General features: G+C 49.7%; 6 protein-coding genes and 1 non-coding gene across 7 annotated transcripts; 4 read left to right on the top strand and 3 right to left on the bottom strand.

The window, feature by feature from the left end:
* The first annotated feature begins 1112 nt into the window (after window positions 1–1112).
* On the top strand, window positions 1113–6820 carry ASPBRDRAFT_74098 (uncharacterized protein). Its single transcript, XM_067629241.1, has 11 exons — window positions 1113–2401; window positions 2468–2519; window positions 2571–2587; window positions 2644–3214; window positions 3269–3352; window positions 3400–3459; window positions 3539–3728; window positions 3785–5218; window positions 5266–5669; window positions 5718–6343; window positions 6402–6820. Exons 1-11 carry the CDS (start codon window positions 1519–1521, stop codon window positions 6623–6625), a joined length of 4545 nt encoding a protein of 1514 aa, XP_067481088.1. The 5' UTR covers window positions 1113–1518; the 3' UTR covers window positions 6626–6820.
* Window positions 6821–6898: 78 nt separating this feature from the next.
* Window positions 6899–6969, top strand: ASPBRDRAFT_t121. The gene has a single exon. It is a non-coding gene; the product is annotated as a tRNA-Gly (tRNA).
* Window positions 6970–7517: 548 nt separating this feature from the next.
* ASPBRDRAFT_41576 (uncharacterized protein) lies at window positions 7518–9224 on the bottom strand. Its single transcript, XM_067624601.1, has 3 exons — window positions 9084–9224; window positions 8121–8864; window positions 7518–8032 (listed from the first exon to the last, which is right to left on the bottom strand). Exons 1-3 carry the CDS (start codon window positions 9084–9086, stop codon window positions 7898–7900), a joined length of 882 nt encoding a protein of 293 aa, XP_067481087.1. The 5' UTR covers window positions 9087–9224; the 3' UTR covers window positions 7518–7897.
* An 858-nt stretch (window positions 9225–10082) lies between these two features.
* On the bottom strand, window positions 10083–12878 carry ASPBRDRAFT_519040 (putative G-patch domain protein). The gene is made up of 3 exons (XM_067626812.1): window positions 12616–12878; window positions 12312–12554; window positions 10083–12253 (listed from the first exon to the last, which is right to left on the bottom strand). Exons 2-3 carry the CDS (start codon window positions 12515–12517, stop codon window positions 10249–10251), a joined length of 2211 nt encoding a protein of 736 aa, XP_067481086.1. The 5' UTR covers window positions 12518–12554; window positions 12616–12878; the 3' UTR covers window positions 10083–10248.
* Window positions 12879–14604: 1726 nt separating this feature from the next.
* Window positions 14605–17956, top strand: kin1 (putative serine/threonine protein kinase Kin1; the record flags this gene model as incomplete). Its single annotated transcript, XM_067617546.1, has 3 exons — window positions 14605–15255; window positions 15314–15941; window positions 16011–17956. The coding sequence occupies 3 exons, from the start codon at window positions 14605–14607 to the stop codon at window positions 17954–17956; spliced, it is 3225 nt and encodes a 1074-aa protein (XP_067481085.1).
* A 1803-nt stretch (window positions 17957–19759) lies between these two features.
* clrD (histone-lysine N-methyltransferase Clr4) lies at window positions 19760–22151 on the top strand. The gene is made up of 3 exons (XM_067619784.1): window positions 19760–19900; window positions 20230–21460; window positions 21536–22151. The coding sequence occupies exons 1-3, from the start codon at window positions 19853–19855 to the stop codon at window positions 21991–21993; spliced, it is 1737 nt and encodes a 578-aa protein (XP_067481084.1). The 5' UTR covers window positions 19760–19852; the 3' UTR covers window positions 21994–22151.
* A 932-nt stretch (window positions 22152–23083) lies between these two features.
* ASPBRDRAFT_41571 (uncharacterized protein) lies at window positions 23084–24200 on the bottom strand. Its single transcript, XM_067624598.1, has one exon. The coding sequence runs from the start codon at window positions 23837–23839 to the stop codon at window positions 23165–23167; it is 675 nt and encodes a 224-aa protein (XP_067481083.1). The 5' UTR covers window positions 23840–24200; the 3' UTR covers window positions 23084–23164.
* Between the last annotated feature and the right edge of the window lie 694 nt (window positions 24201–24894).

The following is a 24894-nucleotide window of genomic DNA, read 5'->3' as shown; positions in this document are numbered from 1 at the left end:
CAGCACCAGCATCAGCACCAGCATCAGCACCAGCATCAGCACCAGCATCAGCACCAGCATCATCAACGACAACCACAACCAAAAAAGACAAGCCTGGTGAGTCATCTGCTACTACTGCGTTTCTGTTAGTCTCTGAAACTTCACAGTTCATCCACCTACAGCCATTTCCTGGCGAGATGGACACCGACGAGACTTCTGTCACTATACAGATGCAACCGGGCTGATAGTCCATATCTATACGGAGCTGGGTCATTGAATCAAGTGCATACCATTATGGTTGCAAAAGCCGTCAGTGATAACGCCATTGCTCTGCCAGAGTGGTGATGGGCTGGGCTGGGCTCAAACTCGTCTTCCCCCAAGGCGGTTCTTGATACCGCCAGCATCCACATGGCGCTGGGCTTACTGGACTGAGCTCAGAGCCTGTACAGCTCTTACAGCCCTTAACTATGGCCTAGGCAAGTTTGTGGTCAAGCGCCTCCCGTAGAGTTTTGATAGCTTTAGATAAGTCAATAGCTTTGGATAGGTCAATAGCTTAGATAGGTCGATAGCTTCAGAGATAGCTTTAGATAGGTCGATGAAGCTATCTCGTACGAGCATAGTGGAGGCACCAGAACGATGGTCGGGCACCTTTACGCGGTGTTCTGGATAAGTAAGCTGGTTAAAACGAACCAGCTGAAACCAAGACCCGGCCACTTAGTATTTAGTCTATTCAGTGAAATGCTGTGGACAAAACTGTTGGTCGTGTGGCATTATCCTCGGTATTTGGAGTATCTTCATTGTGATACAATCGTGATTATCTGGTAGCATCTCACCCCTTAAGGGGGATCAATGAAGAACCTCAACCCCAATCCTGAGGTGGTCTAAGACTCTGCATCTCAAAAATATAATGCACGACAATCAGAACTTGAGCTTCTCGGAATATCGCTCAAGTTACACTTTCAGTGCAAATAGTATGTCCGATGCCAACCCAATGTGCGGAGGAAGAAAAAGTAAAACCACACCTTCCGCATCCGGGTGGTCATCATCCCAGCCCCTCCAGGGACGGAACCACAACTCAGCTTCCAATGAGCAGCTCTTTGCTCGTCCATTGCTTTTGTTTGTTCCATTGATCGAATCAAAGGGCTCCAGATAGCAGCATTATTGTAAATAACTGGCTCCCTCCGGTCTCCCGTCGTTACACGGAAGGTTACGGGTGACATCATCACTTGCAACGTGCACAAATGGAAACGTCGAGCGTCCTGAATCTTATTTGGCACGCCCCAAACTCTCTGTCAGTGAATGATGTCGGCAAAGTGAAGATCCGTCTCCAGTCGAGGGAAACAGGCCATGGCAGGAAGGCGCGCGCTACCCAAATCCCGATAGGCTACTTGTTCATCTGGAGTTCTCGAAATCTTTCACCACCCCTCTGGTGTCCTCTGAGCCAATTCTTTTTCCCCAGCTTCTGCTGTCTTTTGACTCTGAGTCTGAGCTCTACCCTTCTTTTTCGCTCTGTCTGCCGTCAGTTTCGTGTTCAAAACAATGGCGCAGATTGAGGAGTCCGATGAGAGCTCGCAGCCCAGCTCCTCGAAGCACGAGGAACTGGCTTCTGGGCCGAGCAATTCTCAAGGACCGCCGAGAATGACGCGCAATGAAAGCTCCGTCATGGAGAATATGGACCCTGAGCAAAAGGCTGAGTTGACTCGCTTGGCTTCGAATTTCCCAAGACGCCAGAGCACTCTCGACTCGACTGTCGATGGGCCGGTTGAACGAAAGGACACCCTCGAAGGACTGGAGATTGGCGACCCAGTCCTTGATCCCACAAATGACCAGTTTGATCACTACAAATGGGTTCGCATGGTACTCAAAATGTTGGACAGGGAGGGCATTCCCCGACCTCCTTCGACCGGTGTCGTCTTTCAGCATCTCAACGTCTCGGGCTCGGGTTCTGCCCTACAATACCAGAACAACGTGTCTTCAGTCCTACTAGCTCCTTTCAGACCGCAGGAGTACCTACCTTGTGTCCAGCGCACTCCAGAGAAGCATATCCTCCGTGACTTCGATGGTCTCCTCAGAAGCGGTGAGCTCTTGATCGTTCTGGGACGCCCTGGCAGTGGCTGTTCGACTTTCTTGAAGTCGTTATGTGGGGAGCTTCATGGTCTGAAGCTCCGCAAGAGCTCTGAAATCCAGTTCAATGGTATCTCCATGGAGAAGATGCACAAGGAGTTCAAGGGCGAGGTGCTATACAATCAGGAGGTGGATAAGCATTTCCCGCATCTCACTGTTGGTCAAACGTTGGAATTTGCCGCCGCTGCGAGAGCGCCCGAGACTCGATTGCAAGGCGTTACTCGACAACAATATGCGAAATATGTTACTCAGGTTGCGCTGACTATCTTTGGCCTGTCACATACGTATAACACAAAGGGTGCGTCTCTTTTGTCGAATTTCCAAGCCGTTTAAATGTTCCCTGTGTTCCTAACGATGCCTCCAGTTGGCGACGACTATATCAGGGGTGTATCAGGAGGTGAACGAAAGCGAGTCAGGTATGTTTTATCCCGGATTTTTCTTTGCAGACCGCCCTAACTTGTCTGCAGTATTGCTGAAATGGCACGTGAGTTATCATACCACTTCAAGTGCATAGCTAGCAGATTAATTGACATGACCCAGTCTCCGGAGCACCTGTTGGAGCATGGGATAATAGCACTAGGGGCCTTGACTCTGCTAGTGCACTGGAATTCGTCAAGGCTCTACGAGTTTCATCCAACTTAGCCAGTACCTGCCATGCAGTAGCTATCTACCAAGCTTCTCAAGCAATCTACGATGTCTTTGACAAGGCAATCGTTCTATATGAGGGACGCGAGATATACTTTGGGCCATGCGACGAGGCGAAAGAATATTTCGAGAACATGGGGTGGCTTTGTCCGCCGCGTCAAACCACTGGTGATTTTCTGACATCAGTCACCAACCCTCAAGAGCGTCAAGCACGCGAAGGAATGGAGAACAAGGTCCCTAGAACACCAGATGAATTCGAAAAGTACTGGAAGAACAGCCCTCACTATGCCAGGCTTCAACAGGAAATCGACCAGCATATGAAGGAATTTCCATTAGGTGGGAAGCATGAGCAACAGTTTGGTGAAATGAAGCGCCTGAAACAAGCCCATCATGTATGGCCAAAGAGTCCATATATTATCTCAATCCCCATGCAGGTCAAGCTTTGTACCATTAGGGCGTATCAGAGGTAATTGCTGCTACTCATCATACGTCTCTATAAAGGAACTACTGACCTTTTTAGGATATGGAATGATAAACCTTCTACATTGACCAACGTCATTGGAAGAATTGCAATGTCTCTCATCATCGGCTCAATGTATTTTGGGTAAGTAGTCTATCCTCTGCATTTCGAACGTACACTAAGACATCCAGGACACCAAACGCTACTGTGGGCTTCCAAAGCAAAGGAGCTGCTCTTTTCTTCGCTGTGTTGTAAGTCATCCTCGAAAGCGGTCATGCTGCAAGCCAAAGGATGGATGGGGGATAAGCTTGTGCTAACTGTGCTACCCAGGATGAACGCTCTCATAAGCATAACAGAGATAAACTCGCTTTACGACCAACGGCCAATCATTGAAAAACAAGCATCATACGCTTTTGTCCATCCTTTTGCTGAAGCCTTTGGTGGCATTGTATCCGACATACCCGTCAAATTCGTCTCTGCTGTGGTGTTCAACATCATCTTTTATTTCCTAGCTGGCTTGGTAAATAAATGCAATAACCCGAGAAGTCCGTGGGCACCATATTAACCGTGATATAGCGCTACGAACCATCGCAGTTCTTCATATTCTTCCTATTCACCTTCCTAAGCACACTTGCGATGTCTGGCATCTTTCGAACCCTTGCCGCCTCGACGAAGACACTTGCCCAAGCAATGGCTATGGCTGGTGTCATCGTTTTGGCCATCGTCATCTACACCGGTTTTGTTATCCCTACACCTCAAATGTCTTCTATTCCATGGTTTAGTTGGATTCGGTGGATCAATCCCGTTTACTATACGTTCGAGGCTCTCATTGCCAACGAATTCCACGGTCGACGCTTCACGTGCTCACAGTTCATACCGTCATATCCGACCCTGAGTGGTGACTCTTTTATCTGCTCCATTCGTGGCAGTGTTGCGGGTGAAAGGACTGTGTCTGGAGATGCTTACATCGAAACCCAGTACAGCTACACGTATGCACACGAGTGGAGAAACCTCGGAATCCTCATAGGATTCTGGATCTTCTTCACTGTGATATATTTGGTTGCTACAGAGCTCAACTCTGCAACTTCGTCTAAAGCTGAGTTCCTCGTTTTTCGGCGAGGCCATGTCCCTCCCCAAATGCGCGGCCTCGACAAAAAGCCTCAGGGAGATGCTGGAGTCAGTAATGTTGCCGTGGCCCACGGATCCGCCGAGTCAGAGAAGGAAACATCAGCTCTCCCTGAACAGCATAGTGTATTCACGTGGAGAAATGTTTGCTACGATATACCGGTCAAGGGAGGCCAACGGCGTCTTCTGGACAACGTTTCTGGATGGGTCAAGCCTGGAACACTCACAGCCCTAATGGGTGTGTCAGGCGCCGGGAAAACCACCTTGCTTGATGTCCTAGCAAAGCGTGTCTCGATAGGCGTTGTAACTGGGGACATGCTGGTAGACGGGAAGCCACTTGACAGTAGCTTCCAAAGAAAGACAGGGTATGTACAGCAGCAGGATTTGCATCTTTCTACAACCACTGTTAGAGAAGCTCTGCGCTTCAGCGCACTTCTACGCCAGCCTAAGTCGGTCTCCAAGAAAGAAAAATATAAACACGTTGAGGAAGTCATCGAAATGCTCAATATGCAGGATTTTGCCAGTGCTATTGTTGGAACACCTGGTGAAGGACTAAATGTCGAGCAGAGGAAACTACTGACAATCGGTGTGGAGCTTGCCGCTAAGCCTGCGTTACTTATCTTCCTTGATGAGCCAACAAGTGGATTGGACTCACAAAGCTCTTGGGCTATTTGTTCTTTCCTCAGGAAGCTTGCGAACCATGGCCAAGCGGTGCTCTCGACAATTCACCAACCCAGTGCGCTATTGTTCCAGCAGTTTGATCGCCTTCTCTTCTTGGCAAAAGGGGGACGGACGGTTTACTTTGGAGATATAGGAGACCAGTCACAGACCTTACTGTCGTATTTTGAATCGAATGGTGCAAGACCATGTGGGCCATCAGAAAACGTAAGTGGACTAATTTCCCAGTGATTTCTTACGCTGATGACGAAAAGCCCGCCGAGTATATGCTGGAAATTATAGGCGCTGGTGCCTCTGGAAGAGCCACCAAGGACTGGCCAGCTGTATGGAACGATAGCCAACAGGCCAATGATATTCAGAAAGAAATTGATCGAATTCACCAAGTGAGAGCCTCTGCCCCAGAATCTGGCAAAGATGATGCGCAGAAAGGAGAATACGCCATGCCTTTTCCCAATCAGCTGTGGCACGTAACCCATCGTGTCTTCCAACAGTATTGGCGCGAACCTTCCTACGTATGGGCCAAACTTATCCTAGCTACTGCTGCCTCCTTGTTCATCGGGTTCACGTTTTTCAAGCCCGCCAACAATATGCAAGGGTTTCAAGATGTTCTGTTCAGCGCCTTCATGCTCACTTCCATTTTCTCAACTCTAGTGCAGCAGTAGGTACATCGGACTCCTTCCTTCGACGACAGCTAACAAGGCTTCAGGATAATGCCAAAGTTTGTGGTTCAGCGGTCACTTTATGAGGTTCGAGAAAGACCCTCCAAAGCGTACTCATGGGCAGCATTCCTTGTCGCCAACGTTCTTGTTGAGATACCCTACCAGATTCTCGCCGGAGTCATTGCTTACGCGTGCTACTACTATCCAATCTACGGAGCCAATCAGGCATCTCACCGACAAGGGCTCATGTTACTCTTCGTCGTACAATTCTACATGTTCACCTCAACATTTGCCGCTTTGGTAATTTCCGCGCTGCCCGATGCCGAAACAGGAGGTTCCATTGCCACGCTCATGTTTATCATGGCTTTGACATTCAATGGTGTTATGCAGCCACCCCAAGCACTGCCAGGGTTTTGGATCTTCATGTACCGGGTCTCTCCACTGACCTACCTGATTGCGGGTATCACGGCAACAGGGTTACACGGACGGTCGATTCAGTGTTCCAGCGAGGAGTTGAGCGTGTTCAATCCTCCCTCTGGTCAGACCTGTGGCCAGTACTTGGCTCAGTACTTGCAAACTGCTCCGGGGCGACTGTCTAACCCAACGGCGACTCAGGGATGCCAATATTGTCAGCTGCAGAATGCCGATCAATACCTTGCAACAAGTGAAATTTGTACGTTCATGCATCCCGATTTTCGGTTGACCTTCCACACATGCTGACGATTTCATAGACTACAGCCAGCGCTGGCGGAACTTTGGCATAGGATGGGCGTACGTGGGGTTCAACATACTGGGTACAGTCGCCTTGTACTACATGTTCCGGGTCAAGCACTACAACCCTACTAGCCTAGTTAGAGGCGTGGTCCAGAGCGCAAGGGTAGTCTGCCGCGTGTTCAAGAGACGATCCGGACAGACGCCCAAGGGAAGAGAAGCCGAGAACGGAAAATTGTTCTAGGGTTCTAGAAGGGATAAGCATGATCTACATGTCGCGGTATATTACGGTTAGATTTTATTGTCAGCATGCTGCTATCGTCTGTTTGGAATGCTTTACGCTTGAGGTGAAACGACATTTGTCAATAAGTAGCAGTCAAAGTCATACTTGGCATGTATGTGCTAGCTAGTCATGCATAAGAACAAATGAACTTACCACCGACGTCTCTGATAAAACATAATTAGATTGAGAAAAATACAAGCAGCGAATCAGATAACGCAATGGTCCGCCGCCCAAGCATCATTGGTCTAGTGGTAGAATTCATCGTTGCCATCGATGAGGCCCGTGTTCGATTCACGGATGATGCACAGCAATTTCTCTTTTTGCTTTTTCTCCCTTTTTAGCATCGATCTTCTCCATCAAATCTTTCTCTTTACTTTTTAAATCAATATTGTTAAATAAATACATATACACAGCTCTGATTTCGATTCTATGTTAATTCGCGTAGGGCAGTTAGTAGTATCGGCACGGATGGTAAGCACCAAGATATACTACCAGTAGTAGTATATATATCACGGACCTAGGCAACGATGTCCAATGAACTAAATGAACTGACAGATGGTGATCGTTCTGAGGTATTGTGTACCATGTGCTTAGATAAATAGTAGCATTAATAATACTAATAGTATACTAGTAGCTTAACATCGTTCATGCACCAAGACTATCTATCAGCTTATAGTAGTGGAAGGATCAGGATATATGGGAAGATATATAGTATCATGATATTGAGTACTATCACAGAGCACTTAATTTAAATAGTATGAATTAAGTGTAAAGTAACTAGTTATGTTTTGTTGATTAGGTAATAAGTACTAGACAAGAGAGAGCAATTCATCATGGTAAAAAAAAAAAAAAAGCCATGTAATCAATCAATCAATCAACCGTTCAAGCAAACACTAATTGGGGTATTGTGCGGAATCAAACAAATGGGACATGAAAGCGAGAACAGACATAATTGAGGTGATGCCATAAAATATGGACATGAGAAAGAGTAGGTTAGGGTAGGTAGGTAGGTGGGTAGGTAGGTTTGGGGGTATTGCGGGTATTATCATCAATATGAGAAATGCTAATCGGTCGGATGAGGTGTGATGTGTTGTTATCGTGTGAAGTGTTGTTTGTTTGTTTCTGCAAGATCAGACCGTAGATCAACGTCTGGATCAGGTGGATCGGTCTCTGCAGGTTGTTCATGCAAGCAGGCTGTTAGGTTGCATGTGAGGTATCGCAGCCACAAACCTGTCACGACACCGATTGTCGCGGGACAACGAGGGCGCTGATTACGTTGGCGGAATTCCACCCTTGGTCGACTAGGGGCACATGTTCTTTGAGCATCCTGCCTAGGTAGACGAATCTCACGCGGTGGGTGCGCGGAATCTATACCAACCACATCAACTGTGTTAGAATTGCATGTCCAATGTTCGTTTCAGAGGAGGGTAACTAAACAAAACGCAGCCTGACGTACCCCTGCCTCTTGTTGCACTTTGCGGGCTATCAAGCCGACGTTCATCGTCTTCACCACCGACAGGATGATGTCGGGGCCGCCTCTATCGCTCAATCGTGCACGGATGCGGATCAGATCACGCTCGCTAGTCTTGCCCTTTTCATCGCGACGACGTTCAATGTCATCGGCTATTAATTCATCCCCTGAGGCTTCGTCTGAAGATAGCTTGCCGTCGTCCGTATCGAAGTCATCCGGTTCCTGGTCAGATCGCACGATATTCTCCGGATCGCTCACAATGCACTGTGGTAGTCGGTAGAGTACACCCTGCTCGTCGTAGCAGCCTTGGCAGAGATCACCGGTGGGGACGGTGATGCCGGCGGCATCAATGAAACTCTGCGCTGTTACGAGATCACCGGTGCGCATCAAAGAGATGGCCGCAGACAAAGCCGCCCAGATCTCCGAACGACCCGTGACCCTAGTTTCGAAGAACTCGATGCGCTCCTGATCCAGTTGTGCGCGGGTCCATAGGCGCCGTTTGCTATACCAGACGTGACGGCGGATAGGCGCATTGTAATGTTGGCTCAGAGGGAAGTGGTCTACCCTTGTTCGGGGCCCGCGCGCCCTGGCGGACGAACTGCTGGAGGTGAGCGCATTGCTTGTTGCAGCGGCTTGGGGATGGGAGTCTTCAGGACGGCGCTCTTCGGTGACTACCTGGGCTGCATAGGAAGGACGGCTATTGTCGCGCGATAAGGAAAAGCAACAACCCTATATTTTTACAGACACAGTGAGAATTCCGAAACCCCAGGACATTATGTACAAGGATTTGAGGGAAGAGGGAGATGAGTGGGGGGCTGCAGAAGATGGACTTTGGGGATAGATAACGGATAGCAGGACAAGGATGGCATGCGACTCCGCATCGAAGGAATGTGAGGTTGGGGACATGAAAGCTTCCAAACAACAGGGGTGGTTGGTCCCAAGACTCACCATGTTGAAAGAACAAGCTCAAGCTCCATCAGCCAAAGACAACCAGTCGCAAGAACCGACGGAGGTCAGTGGTCGTCAGTGAGAGCCACTGCAGGGACGCAGTTGGAGATGGAGCAGATGAGGAGGGGAGTGGAGGGGGGGGGGTGGGGGGTGTGTTGGAAGAAGTGGTTCAAGATGCCCGGCGGGGGGAGAGCTTATTAGACAAGCCTTAGTCTAATGTCTGTCTAATGTGCCGTTCCTATCATGGATTGGGAATCCTCCCATCCAGTTATCGCAATCGGTCGTATGACCCGAAGCGGTGGAAACCAGCCAGTGCTGAGTGGTGGCGGGCGATGCGGAGAGCTGCAGCGCAATTGCCTGACCAGCCACAATGCAGAGGAAGACAGAAAGGAAGAAAGAAATAGACAGAGAGAGGGAGTATAAGAGAAGAGAAATATGGTGACAACAATTGTAGAAGCACAAGTGCCGATCGACCAGTGCTTGAGGTAAATAAAAGGAACCAACCAGCGGGGAAAGACGAGGAGGATATGACGATGACGGCGCACCGACGTGAGGGGATCAGCCCAAGGTTGAGTTCCCCTTCTTCGTGTTAAAGTCGAGCAAAGTAGAGAACTTTAATCGCAGAGCCAAGTTGATATTGCCAACCGATCACTCGCTCCGCAATGTTTCCTGCGGTGTCACCCTGTGCAGGTCTTGTCCAGACCGTTCTTTTGTCAGTTGGAGACTTGGAGATGGGACAGTTTGGGGGGAAGTTGCAAAGGCGGCTTTCTCTTCCGGCTTCACTTGTACCGGATGTCACAGTGCAACTCTTCCACTGGGAAAGATTGAAATGAAAGAGAAGAAGAAAAAGAAAAGAAAAGGGAAAAAGAAAAAGATAGACAATTATTCTACTCTGATTGAGAGATACTGCATATTTAATTTTCTTTTTCTATGTAATCCACTGTCAGGTGGATCTCCTTTTTTCTTTTTTGGTTTTATCGACCAAAGAAAACTTTAAGCGGTCGGGTACGTGGAAAGAGTGGGACTTTGCAAATATCCCCAGACGATCATTACGTTTCAAAGTCAATATTCGCTTCGGCTGCAGGAAGAATACGAAGATTGGGAATCTAGTTTATCTACCTAGTAGCTGTACAGGATTGGAAAAGACCCCCCCCAAATATATCAATCAGCTCATTTCCTCATCCTCGTCTTCATCATCGCTGCCAAAGATTGCCTTAAACACCGCCTCGCCCGGCCGCTCGGCTTCTAAAGCTTCGTTGCGCTCTGGCTCGACCACCACCGGTGCCCGACTTCCCGCTGGCCCTGATGACGTCGGCGAGGCCGCGTCTGCAGCTGCCAGAGCTCCACCACCAGCCTCAAGCATGAGTTGGTTCATAACATCCCGGGACACTAACTCTTTCGGCCCGGGAGCGGTCTGGTAACCAGCCGATTGGAACCGGCTCCCTGAGACTGAGGCTTCACTGCGTCCCGATGGGGCACCAGGATCCATTTGGACATGCTCGGGGGGCCGTACATTGAATCGCTTGCATAAGAGACGCGTCGGGTAGAAAGAGATGCTACTTCGTGTCATTGGGCCAAACATGCCAATCTTGGCTGCCTCCACTGCAGGGTCCTCTGGTTTTGCTGCCGGCTTGCTAAGCAGCGGCTCCGCCGAAGGGGATCCGTCAGCCTTGTCGGACGACACTTTGGGTCCAGAACTGGCCGAGGTAAATCGCGATGCCATGATTCCAGACATAGGCTTGAAGACCTCTGCCGCTCGCGCAAATTCGTTGAGTTCCGCAGCCCATTCATCTGTAGTTGATCCGGGAACCCGATCCGGGAGACTGTCTCGAAGTCCAGCCCGTACTTGGAGGAATGTTCGATAGCGATCCCGTTTGCCGGGGTCTTCTGAATACGGCATCCAACCACTGGCTGCTCGTGTGAGTGCCTGAACAGCTACCGGTTTGTCCAATTTAGGGACGAGATCCCAAATATCCTTTCGCTTCTCCGCCTCTGAGAGCTCGTAGCCTTTAGGAGCCTTTTCACCAAGCGCCGGTGGCAGATCGGTTCTCCCCGTAAGCTTCACAATCCTCTCCCGAGCCTCGGGAGTCATCCAGTCGAATATGGACTTGCCGGGTAGTTGCGCTTCTCCCAAGAGTGCGGCTCTTGCGGTAGGATCCATTGAGGAAGCTTTAGCTGCCTCGGCTGTAGAAACGTAGTTCGAGACATCCCTTTCCTGTGTCGGTGCTTTGCTGGATTTCCAATCCTTGGGGATCTCGGGTGGCGCATACTTCTTCTCTTGCGAGGATATTGAAAGGCTTGAAATGCCATCCGCGAGCAAGAACCCTTCCAAAGGTAAACGACCATCAGAGCACTTTCGAAACCCGGCGGCACCCTTGGCGGCTATGACCCTTTTCGGTATGTATACGGGTTTGTTGCTGATAAGCGGGTTTGACGAACCGGGGAGGGTTCTCGCATCCTCAGCAGGCTTTGCTTTCTTTTTCTTTTTCTTATCCCCTCCTATGACGCGGTTGTAGGATATCTGTGGGCCTAAGGAATAAGGATCCTCGTCATCTGAGCCAGTGTCATTCAACACACCGACGCCAAACGCCCCGCGTCGGGGTCCTTTCGCCTTGGGCTGCTTCGGCTTCCCCGGAGCCATTAGCCGCTTCCCGAAGAACGAATCATCATCCTCGTCGTCGGAATCGTTCGCTTTGGTGTGCTGGGCATCTAGGCGGGCCTCTCCTTCGAATCCAAGGCCCTTATGATCGGTCTTATGGATGAAGGCAACCATTGGCGGGTTTTCGGGCGCGAAGAGGTATGTTTGTTCAGTTCCTCCGTCACGTTGCGACATACCGTCCCCGAGGTCAGCTCTACGCCGCACCTTGGGCCCAATTCCCTGGCCTTCTCGCCACCCCATTCTCTTCAGAAGTTTCACACCCATTGTTTCTCCGCTCGTTTTCAGAATGTCCATCAACCCTCCGCGGCGCGCCAATTCGGCATCGGTAGAACCAAAGCCGGAGTAGTCATCGGCAGTGTGCAGTTGCTTGGACTCTTCTGCTTCGCGTACATCCTCCTCATCCATGAAATCTTCTGGTCGTTGCTGTCTAACATCCTTGGCGCGGTTCTGGCGCGACGACACAAAGGTTGCTGGAGTCCATCCTTCCTTCGACCCGACGGTGTTGAAGTACCTGAAGATGGGTCGCCTTTAGTGTGCTGTCCAACGCTATTGATGAATCGTGAGCTCACCCGGCACTGAAACCACCGGTGAAGGCGCCATGTAGGCGTTTCCTTCCCCGGTCATCGGTCACCTCCTGCTTCCAGATGGGCGCATATGATCCGTCGTCTCGCACGCTATCGTCCAATGGGGGTAGTGGAGTTCCGTATAACGCGTAAGGAGACTGGCGCGCCTGCAAGTCTGCCTCAAAGGCGGCGCGGCTCCTTTTACTGGCCATGATGGAGGTGCAGCTCAAGGGTGCAGCATGGCTGTTTCTGACGTCGACATACCATCAGTGTCCGTAAAATAGATCATACGCGGGTAAAGTGGACTTACCGATACTAGTGTGTAAAGTACCCACCAGATGAATAAACGGAAGAGAATTAGCTTCAGGTGACTTGGGGGAAGAAGAAACAAGCAGATGATGAACGATGCAATGGTGGAAGGCCGCGGGCGGAAGACATGTGACGAGGCGGACATGGGCGCGTGCACCGCCACATTTCTGTGTGGCTGGAAACGTTAACTGCAGTCGAATTAACTATCTAGAACCTGCCCGGGTTTATGGTTTACAAGTCGATCTTGATTAATTTATTGTTGTGAATCATGAGATGTGCCAACAGTTTTGGGAAAGATGGTATAATTCCAAGCTACGTTTGTTGCTCTTGTTCAGCTGGACAATCAAGACGGAGAGAGACCCAACAATATATATTGTTAGTCTGGCTGTTCTCGGATTAACCGCGAGATGATGACTGATGATGGCTCCGCACATCCCAACTTAAGGGCCGGCCACGGGGGCGGATGACAGATCCAACATCAGCATCCGGAAACAGAACGAGCATCTGATGCCCACTTCTGCGACCGAACGTGCTTGGCAGATAATCTGGGCTCATCCGAGCAACTTAATTTGGACCGTCCAGCAGGAAATTGTCAGGACCCAGAATGAAGGATGATGAGTCCCTCTCGGCCAGCTGATCATGCCCATCCGTGCCCAAAACACCGAAAGTCCGACGTATCAATGGGTCTCGTTCCACCGGCGGTCGGAGCAGAAGCAGTTGGTCAGGGTTCATGATCCGACCTGTAGAAGTGAGATTGAGGGAGGGGGGTCAGAGGAGGAACTATTGCCTGGGAGGCAACCACTATGTGATTCCAATATAATCTCGGATTGAGAACGTGCATGCATCTGGTTCTTTTCTACCGAGAGGGGGAAGAAGGAAGAGGGGGTAAAGAAGCAGACAGGAATGGGAATCCTCGTCAATAGAAAAGAAGGGAAAAAAGGCAAAAAAGAGTACTAAGGAAGTGGAATAAGAAGTAAGGTAACGGTAAATATTCAAAGATGAAGATGAGTGGATGGAAATTGCAGTTTCCTTTCCCCTGCGTAACTCGATGCAATCGCCCTGGTGATTCCGCCAGAGAAACCATGCAGCAGCAAGCAAATACGAGAGGTCGCATGGGCATCATTTCCTCACCCTCCCGCTCAGTTGTCTCTCACTGATTCTTACCCTCCTTCTGCTGCTCTCTTTCTTTCCTTCTCCCTTATCTACTCTACTCTACTTTGCTCTTCTCTGAGCACTGCACATCCTGCATTTAAAGAGACAGCCAAGCAAGACCTTCATTTCCAAAGGTACCACCACACATTCTTGGCTTAGCAGAGAGCAGCGGAGATCAGAGACATTCGGGATAGGAACTATCCCCTCTTTTCTATTCCTGGCTGGCTTGTCCGGTCCTGGCCTGGTCTGGTTTCTGGCTTTCTCCGCAGCTGCCAGCCGCAATCCCAGCGTCAATCCACCAACTATTACTTACTCTTTTCCATTTCCTCCTAGTCAATCCGTTCCCACATTTCTCTTGACTCTGCTGCATTTCGCAAACTCCCCTTGTCCTTTTGTCCTTTCCCTTAGTTATTCCCTCCCCCTTTCACTCTTTTTACTTCTCTCTATTGTGGGTGGTATCTAGTTATTCCCTCCTTTCTCCTTTCCCCTTCCCCTCTCTGCTTAGTGGTGCCCCCGTCCTTTCTACTCCCCTCACCTTAACCTCCCCCCCTAATTTCTAGACCTTCCGAAAATACATGGGGGAGGAGTTTCAAGCCGTTTCGCGCTGGACTGGACGTACCCACGCTGGCTGTCGCTTCCCTCAAAAGTGCTCCGTCAGCCAACGCCATCTCCCCCACTCGCTCCCACTTGCTCCCCGACCGGTCCTCTGGCCTCCCTTTGGGCTGCATCCGCCCTCACGCGAAATCCTCCCCTCGATCAGCAACCGATCCTAAGGGTGGATGAAGCGCGCTAAATCGTGGTTGGCTCGGAACATCTCGTCAATTTCGTGCCCATCGTGATGTCCACTGCTGCTCCTCCCACTGCGTCACCCTCCGTCGTCCGAAGCCAGTCCATCTCCTCTCGCTCCTCTTCCCATCGTCCTCCCTCGTCTGATCTTCCTCACCGAACCCGAAGTGTCGCGGTCCGTCCCGCGACTGCCTCCCAGCCCTCTCCGCAGCATCACCATCATCATCAGCACCACTCACAGAATCGCTACTCCCATTCCTACTCCAAGTCTCAGTCCTATGATCGCCGCCCTCCGTCGAACCAAGCCGTCTTCGACAACATAGCCCGTCGCGATTTGGAAGCCTCCAGGGGTGCCCAACCCGTTCCGTTCCGTCGGGACTCCTCAAGGGAGCGTTCACAGGAGCGCCCCTCCACCTCCTACCGCTCGGAACAACCCTCACATAAACATCACCGGAATCTGTCGGCACACGGTCATCAGCGGGATAGCATCGACATGGCGACCGCAGGGCCCATCGTGGCGGAGGGCGTTGCGGGACATTCGCAGGCTGCTGCCGGCGCCCATCTGCACCCGACCAACTCCGTACAAACAAAGCGTCGCACGATGATCACTACCCCGTCGGGTCAATGGGCTTTAGGTAAAACACTGGGAGCAGGCAGTATGGGCAAGGTCAAAGTCGGAAAGAACATGGATACTGGAGAGCAGGTAAGTAATTCATTTGTGTCCTTAGGGTTTTCTCCATCTAATAAGTGATTTCATGCAGGTGGCTGTTAAGATCGTTCCCCGGCAATCCACGGAGGAGCACCGCAGCTCGCGCGAAGCTGAAAGAGCTGATCGCTCCAAGGAGATTCGAACCGCCCGCGAAGCAGCCATTGTTAGTCTCGTCAATCATCCGTACATCTGTGGTATGCGAGATGTGGTGCGAACCAATTACCATTGGTACATGTTGTTCGAGCTCGTCAACGGAGGCCAGATGTTGGACTACATCATCTCTCATGGCAAGTTGAAAGAGAAGCAGGCTCGGAAGTTCGCCCGTCAGATCGCCAGCGCATTGGACTATTGCCACCGCAATAGCATCGTGCATCGTGACTTGAAGATCGAGAACATCCTGATCAGCAAGACTGGAGACATCAAGATTATCGACTTTGGCCTCAGCAATCTTTTCTCCCCAAGAAGCCTCCTCAAGACATTCTGTGGCAGTCTCTACTTCGCAGCCCCAGAATTGCTACAGGCTAGACAATATACCGGACCGGAGGTAGACGTATGGAGTTTCGGAATTGTACTCTATGTCCTGGTCTGTGGCAAAGTGCCTTTTGATGATCAGAGCATGCCCAAACTTCATGCAAAGATCAAGCAGGGTGTGTTCGAGTACCCACCCGGGCTCACCACAGGTTAGCTTACCCCTCGCCATCTTCTCCAACACATGGTCTACGGACGTAATGCTAATGCTAGAATTGTAGAATGTCGCCATATAATCTCGCGCATGTTGGTCACCGATCCCAAGCAGCGTGCCAGTTTGTCAGAGATAATGAATCATCCATGGATGAACAAGGGCTTCAATGGGCCACCCGACAACTACCTCCCATACCGTGAACCGATTCAGCTTCCCTTGGATCCGGAGGTGGTCGAGAAAATGACCGGATTCGATTTCGGATCCGCGGAATACATTACAACACAACTCACCAAAATCATCGAGTCGGAGGAGTATCAGCACGCTGTAAAGGCTATGGCTCGTGACCAACCTCCTCCCAGCCATACCGAGAAGAAGCGCGGTGTGTTTGACTTCTACAAGCGACGAAACTCGGCCAGCAGAGACACACTGTCCGCGCCCTCCGCAGAGGCCGTTCAATTGGGCAACGATCCGGTTAACGCCTATAGTCCCCTTCTGTCGGTTTACTACCTCGTCAAGGAGAAACTTGATAGAGAGCGGGTTGAAGTTAACCCTGGTGCGCTGGGCGTTCCACACGCTAGCGGGGATTCCATGCTCCAGATGCCCGATCTTCCTGCGCCAGAGGCCGCTCACACCAACCAATACCACGTTCCCGGAGAGAAAGATACCGGGAGAAGGTCTCGCCCTAGGGCAAGAACTCATGGCGATGATGATCTCACTGATGGTATTAAGAACCTTCATCTGGCCCCGCAAGCAGGGCAATCTCCTGCGCCTCCAGCCTCGCAACCGGAGACTCCGGTGAAGAAGGAGAGCACTGCAGCGGGTATTTTAAGGCGATTCAGTACGCGAAGGACCAAGGAGCGCAGTCGCGACCCGGAACGCGGCAGACTTGGAAGCCCACATACGCCGTCCTTGAATGTCCAGCCTCCAGCCGATTCAGCTTCGCCTCTTTCCAGAGGGTTTAGCGTCAAGAGAACCCGACGTGCGGACCCGTCGCCGACGGCCGTCCACACGGGGGGTAGTCAACCACAGCACCAGGATCTTCTCAAGGCTCCAGGGTCCGCCGAGCCGGCCTCGCGGTCCAACAAGTTCTTGGAGAGATCTGCAAGTGTAAACTCGGCAGACTACCGAGCTCGCCGCTCTCGCAGACACGAAGCGGATACGGCGGCCCAACCACCTCCCACTAGCGGCTCCGACTACGCGAACGTGCAGAAAGATACCACGCCCGGAAAGGAGGCCAAGTTGACCCGCACACACACTGCTCGGACAATGTCACTGGGTCATGCCCGACGTGAGAGTATTCAGGCTCGGAGGGCTAGACGGGAGGCGACGCGCGAGGCCAATGTCCCCGAGGAGACCGATGCAGACATATCGGGCGCGGGCACGGCACTTGAAAGTGCCAATGAAGGAGAGGATCTCTCCAAGCCGGTGTACCTTAAGGGACTCTTCAGTGTTTCAACAACTAGCAGCAAGCCTCTGCCAGTCATCCGAGCTGATATCATCCGGGTCTTGAAACAGCTGTCTGTGGAATACGTTGAGATTAAAGGCGGCTTCAGCTGCCGCCACGCACCGAGCATCGACTTGGACAAAGTAGTAGATGTCGGACCCCCAAGCCCAGACCGTCAGGGACATGTTTCCGGCCATCGTCGCCGCATCAGCTTTGGGGGCTTTTTGAACCATGACGATCGGGATGAAACGCGGCACTACACGCCTCGGGGCCAGCGTCGGACTCGAGCCCCACCGGATCAAAGTTTCGTGACAGACTCTGAAGGCCCTGACGAAGATGATGGCTCTCGGGACAACCGTGACAACGTGGTGGTGGGCGAACGTGTCATGGGGGAGACTACGACTCGGGTGCAGAGTGATACGGGCGAGAACCTGGTCCTACGGTTCGAGATCCTGATAGTCAAGGTGCCGCTGTTCTCGCTGCATGGTATACAATTCAAGAAGGTTGCAGGCGGTATGTGGCAGTACCGGGAAATGGCCAAGAAAATCCTGGACGCATTAAGACTCTGAGAGTATTGTGAATGGGGCGCCTGCACGCAGATTGCATTTCAATTCACTCGGGCCAGTCGGCTTGAACCATGAGCATTTGCATGAGCATCACGTGTTTCTTTTGTTTTCTTTTTCCTTCTGTTAACTTTCGGTCTGCATAATCCCTGAGCTGGCTCATCGTCCCCGGTAGCGGTTTGTCGTGGTGTACATTAGAACCGAGCAAGGATGCATCATGGATTTCCGTCAGTTTTCTTTCGTCCCCGAGTCTTTCGACCATTGACTTGTTGTATAATTTTCTGGGCTGTTTTCCTATGTTAGAGTTCTGTCTCTCTGCAGGACTATGGAGCGTTACCATGCGTAGGAATGTCGGCCCTGTTTTTTTCAGTCACAGTGAAGGTTATGATATAGGTAGATTTGATGGCAAGTCATAATACTCTGGTTCGTTGGCCGTCCACCTGTGTCAGCGGTTCAGCTAAGCCTACAAAACCATTCACTTACAGTGTAGATTGATAGGCAGTACTTGGGCTAGCGTACATGTACTAGAGTTGATTTTCTTAGCTTGCTTTTGGCCAAGGACCGACTGTGACTGACTCATAGTAGTTATTTGGATACTGTATGTTCGGCTAACAACTCTTGATTAGAAGCTAGTGAAATTACAGTATTGAGGAACTCCTAATCAGACAGCTTCTCTTGATTTGTCATACCTTGATTGAAGTTTATGTTGTGTCGTCTTCATATTTGCATGCCTTGGTCTCACTCTTCGGTACTATATCTGTCTCGATTGTCCAGTTTAAAATATACGCTACTAGTGTATAGTCTCGATCGAACTAAATGCAATGCCACAGACCCACTAAGCTTATACCTCAAAGCCTATCTATGAAAAATGTAGATCAGGAAGCGGAAGCCAGATGATGCACTTGCCAGTCAGCCAGTTGGCCCCTTTAGCGTGACACCGTGGGGTTTAGCTTTGACTAGACTAGGGACTGGGGGGACGCTAAAGAGGCGATGTATAGGGTGTATTGCGGTGTCTAGGCACTGTTGTATAGCACCATGTCTGTTCATTCTGGACCATTGTATCATGCTCTGAATTCCATGTAAGCTTGTACAGTTTTCGAGTCCAAAGAGGACTAATAGTAAATGCCAACTAGTCATCTAAGGAGTATAGTTAATTAAGTGAACCATCTTTCAACCTGATTAGTCATGAAGCGGATGTCATGCCAAGAAATAATGCCACTGTCACAAAGAAATTATTAAATTCAGTTTGAATTGCTCTACTGTCATTTCTAGAGCATCTATTTAATAGAAGTTTATCAGAGATGATTTAGAATTTATTACTCTATGTACTTATATAGTTTTATTGCGAATTTTCGAAGTTATGCTGTATGTACTGTTTTGATGCTTTTTTGGTCTGTATTTGTTGTTTTGGCTGCGCGGGACGAGACAAAGATAACATGGTTAGCCCCCCTTTATGGTTTCTTCTCAGGAGTCACCCTTATTGGCCAGCCTAGAATTGCCCGATCTACTACGTACTTATTATGTGTTTCTGATACCACGAACCGGTACAACATGAATAGCAGAAGTCCTATCTAAGGAGCTGATTTGGTGTCACTTATTTCTTTCTTTCAATAATTAAAACTTATTTGTCAGTTCATATCTTTTTATAAATTGCAGTGTTTGATCAGCCATTCCACTTAAACTAATTAAACTAATTAATTTACAAATCAGCTGACTTGTAATTTCCTAATCCAGTCTAGCTTATTTTTGGTTCACTCCTAACTCCAAGACTTGATTTTATTCTAATGACCATCTTCAGCAGCCACCAATCTCATGTTTCCTATCAGCGCGTCTTTCTTGTGATATTATTAGTACATGTCTATGAATTTGCCACAGAGCTGAGTGCCTGTCGCCTCTGCCACAATGGTCATTGATCTTACCAACGACTCGGACTCGGACGGGAGATATGAGGTGAGTTGCTCTTCTACGCCTTTCCGCCTTTCCAGAGCTGTTTTGGTGTCGTGTTGTCTGGTGTTGTTCTTCGGCTAGTGGTCTATCTATAGCGGCTATACTGCATTGCATGGATATCCGATGTCCATTATTGTGAGCGCTTATACAATCGCCACCATATCTCTTTAATTTTTTCTTTTCCTTTTGATTTCTTGTCAAAGAAATTGGATAGTCTCACGCTTGTTTTGTTCTCTCTATAAATCCTTGTGACCTTATCATTCTTTCTTCCATTCACTTACTGCACACACTGCTATAGTTCATGAGAGGATCAGCTGACTCGATACATCTAGCGTCATGTGCATCCAGCACCTACAGCTGCTACTACACTTCGTAGACAGTCTCCATCTCCTCCTTTGCACAACAACAACAACTCCAAGTCCCCCTCTACTCTCACTCACCGCCCTGCGTCCTCAGTACCCTCGAAGAGGAAATCTGAAGACGTAGAGAAACTGCTGGCAGCCTTCAATCCCCGGCTGCAGTCACAGCCACGCTCGTTTTCTCAACCACAACCGACCAGCCGGGCCCATCAGCACCCAATTTCCATCGAAATAGATGATGACGATGACGATGAAGATGAGGATGTCAAACCTTTTCCGATTAGGCGCAGAGTCTCGGCTATTCGGCCTTCACCCTTTAACCCCAACGCCCGTGCTTTTGCTGGCAAGGAAAATAGACCTCTGCAGATCAAGTCTAATACAACATCTACTCGTTCATCTTCACCCTTTAATATCGCAGCCACCAAGAACGATAACCGCCGCAGCCAAGACCGTGAGGAAGACAGAAAGCAGAAGTCCCACTTAAACACCCGCCGGTCCCTTTCATTCCAAACCCCCAGTCCCGGCCCCATCTCTCTCAGCGTAGTAATCCCCTCGCCTTCTCGGCGTCAGCAACAGGAACTTGATTCAGCTGAAGTGATCTCCGCTCCTTCTCCAATTGGCCTCTCCGAGAACTTCTATCCAACCGACGCGTACGAGAAACGCGCCTTGAAGGGTGCATACCCCGTGGCCCGAAAAGTCAACCGAGCAGCCATTCCTTTCACTATTGGCAGCCCTGGCCCGCTGCTGACCTCTAAGCCGGACATCGGCGCCCAGCTGCACCAAACCCTGGAGCAGAAGCTCGCGAAGATCCGAGGCCCAAAGGTAACCTTTGTATCCGGAGACCAGCACCAGCTAGCGCAGTTCGCAGCCAACTTTGAGTTCGTGAATGCGTATAAGCTACGACAAGGAGTCACGCCTGTTCCAGAGGAGTTCCTTGCGGGATGTAGCTGTGATGGGTTCTGCGATCCGGCGAGATGCCTCTGTCTTAGCAAAGAGGAGGAGACGAATGACCCAATAGTGCCGTATAAGCGGGCCGACGATGATGGGCGACTCTTGGTTCTCACGCCAGAGTTCCTGAAACGAAAGGCCATGATCTACGAGTGTAGTTCGAGATGTGGGTGTAACGAGCGGTGCTGGAATCGAGTGGTACAGAATGGCCGGACGGTACGACTGGAGATTTTTCACACCGGCACCCGAGGGTTCGGTATGTTGTCCGTTCACTGATGGTTTCCTCATTCTCATTATACTATATACTAACCACGGGGGGGGGCAAAAAAAGGTCTCCGCTCCCCTGACCGCATCCGCGCCGGCCAGTTCATCGACTGCTACCTGGGGGAAGTCATCACCAAAGAAGTGGCGGACATCCGCGAAGACTTAGCGGCATCCCAAAACGGACATTCGTATCTATTCAGTCTCGACTTCCTAGCAACCGACGAAGACAGCAAATACGTAGTTGACGGACACAGATTCGGCGGACCAACACGATTCATGAATCACTCGTGCAACCCTAACTGTCGCATGTTTACTGTGACGCGCAACCACGCCGACGATTACCTGTACGACTTGGCCTTCTTCGCTTTCAGAGATGTGCCTCCTATGACGGAATTGACCTTTGACTATAATCCCGGCTGGGAGGAGATCAAGAAGGTTGATCCGAATGCTGTGCCTTGTCTTTGTGGGGAGAGCAATTGTCGTGGTCAGCTTTGGCCGAATCAGCGGAAGGCGAAGAGGGTGTAACCCTCCTATTCTTCCTGCGATCCCCATCATCAAACCTCTTATTCGTTTCATTTCATGATACCATATCATATGCATTGAATTGCATGGCGACAGCACATTAACTCAATAATCAGCAATCAACATATCACATTGATCTGCTTTATTATTCCTGAATAAAAGCCAAACAGGATGCAATCATGGATCCAATCACCCATGGGTATTTAGCATCTCTTGCGTTGTATCTCACCTTGTACCGCATATGATTCTCTGGCGGAGGAAGAAAATTCCCATCATCATTTCACGGCACAAACCGTGCACAACACCAACACATCACATCACAGCAAAGATGGCTCTTGAACTAAAACAAAAGAAAAAAGACAATCAGCTCTTCAAGCTCAAGCAAGATGATTACAACAACGCCGAGAAGATGTATTCACATGCGTGAACATCCCCACTAAACTACCCCGCTAAGTAAGGCCCTATCCTCTACTTATTCATTCTCTGGGGGAGTAGAGTGGGTCAAAAGCCACAAGTTATTGTTTCTTCAAACCTTTCTTTGCCTGTATGTGAGTTACTTCATCTCATTATCAGATTAGATACCCCGGCGGTTTCAATTACAGTTTTTCTTCTTACTCTTTCTTTCTTATAAGTGATGAGTGGATATGTGGGTGTGTTTGTTCGTATTTAGATTACTGTCAGTCTGTCGGTATCAGCTGAATATTCAGCATCCTATCCTAGTCTACTATCATATTCCATAATGGGTAAGTATTGGATGCGACGATAAAAACAAGCAAAATTGTAAGGAAATTGGCAAATGTTCATTATGTATGCTAGACTGCAAGGTATATGCAGTGCATTGTGCCTGCATGATATGTTATGTTCATAGTAAGTAGGAAGGATAATCAGATTCCAATCAGGATCATAATCATAAGAAAAAGTAAACGGAAGTAGCAAGCAAGTTAGCAAGTAAGCATATAAAAACCTCTAGACAATGAATATGCCATAGAAAAGAGTAAACTCCATCCCATCCAATTCCAAACCAAACCAGATAGAAATCACATTATCACCAAGGTATCCCCGCCAAAGTCGCTCAACCCAATTAATAAATACTCCGTCTCACAAACCCCATTAACTAAAAACGACAAAGCCCATAAGATAATAAAGAGAGGAAGGAAGGAAGGAAGGAAGAATATCACCCCCTCCCCTCCATAACCTCAAAAATCCCGCCCATCACAAACCTCGGCTGCACGACACCACTACTCCTCTCCAAAACCCCTCCTCCTTCCAACAACCCATCTTCTCCAAAAACACTCGCATCCATACTATCCAACGCAAACCCTGTTCCCAACAACGGATCCACGGGTCTCGGCTCCATCAAGTCTAACCCGAGACGCTCGATCTTATCCTCATCCGCGCGGGATCGCTCCTCCGATAAGGCCAAATCGACCTTGGAGGGCCTCCGTCGCAGTAGCATCATCGACATGGAGGAAGGGCGATGATGGTGGTGGTAGTACCGGAAGGGACTTTGGCTGCGACTGCGACTTCGGCAGTAGTAATCTTGTTGTTGTTGGTGGTGGCCATAGTTGTTAGTGTTATTGTTGTAGTCGGAGAGGGAGGTACTGTTGAGGCTGCCGATGTGGTTGTGGTTGTGGCTATTGAAGCGGCGACGGAAAGGTGGGACGGGCGAGGAGGTGGGCGAGGAAGTGGGACTGGCGGTTGTGGAGCTGAGTGGAGTTGGGGTGGTGGATGGGATGGAGAGAGTGACGGAGAGCGATGGAGAGGATGGACCGGGATTCAAAATATTATTTGAGGTGGGAGGCGGATGTGGATGGGGAGGGATGATGGTTGATGTTGTTGTGGTGGACATTCTGTTGCGGTCGGATGAGGATGACGATGATGAAGGGAAAGAAGTGTGAAGGTGGAGGGAAGTGGGTTGGTTAGGGCGCATTGCTTCTTTCTTCCTTTCTTTCTTTGAGTGTTGGTATTGAGGGTGAAGATGGGAGGAAAGGAGACAAGAACAATAAGAATCGATAGATAAATGGAGATGGGAGATGAGATGATGTCAGGTGCGCGCGGGCTGACCGACAATATGAATAATAGAGTAATTAAGATTGGAATTAGTTAGAAATGTGTATGGATGAGATTGAATGATTGAATTCAATAGAGATTCGGAGGGAAAATCAAATCGAGTCAGGTGGTCGCTCTCTTCTTTCTCGCTCGGGTTTCGCCTCACCAAAGCAAAGCAAAGTAAAGCAACGAGATGGATCAGGTCAGGTACAATCAAAAAGCAAATAGTAATGTGATCATACGTCAGAGGAAGGAGTAGCGCCTCATCGCAGCATCAATAACAAGAAGCTGACAGACAGTAAGTCACTAATTAACTAACTCACTAGAGCAGCAACAGCAGCAGCAGCAACAGACGGAGTAAACCTTCTTATAACCACAGCCCAGACGGGCCAGCAGGGGCCCGCCTAATCCATCCCAATCAGTTTCATGACGAAAAAGAACCAAAGCGGCCAGGCAAGGAAGGAGAATAAACCAAACTTGGAGGAACTTTGAAGATGATTGAACGAGGGCGACCAGCAAGTCGCCGAACGCAGTGATGCTTCCTTCCCTCGCCTCCTCGTTTCTGCATCCGGCCATTTATCCCTTTCTCTTCCCTCTCTCCCCGGTCCGATGCCTGCTTTGGCTTCCATTCCTCCCCTTCTTTCCGCCTGCGGTCGTCTCTTATCTCCCTTTCCTTTTGTCTTTCATCCTTAAACAGATGTACGACTGGAGATACATACGTGTTCGTGTCGGCTCTCTTCTCCCTCCCTATCTACATCCTGATTCCAAAAACCCAAACCTTCATCGTTGCCCAATCCGGTAATGCCAAGCATCCTAGATTGTAAAGTTCATTGCTGAGATTCACCAATTAAACAT

The sequence above is a fragment of the Aspergillus brasiliensis genome, assembly GCF_001889945.1.
Source record: "Aspergillus brasiliensis CBS 101740 unplaced genomic scaffold ASPBRscaffold_4, whole genome shotgun sequence".
NCBI classification, from domain to species: domain Eukaryota; kingdom Fungi; phylum Ascomycota; class Eurotiomycetes; order Eurotiales; family Aspergillaceae; genus Aspergillus; species Aspergillus brasiliensis.
This window is presented reverse-complemented; position numbering and strand designations above follow the sequence as displayed.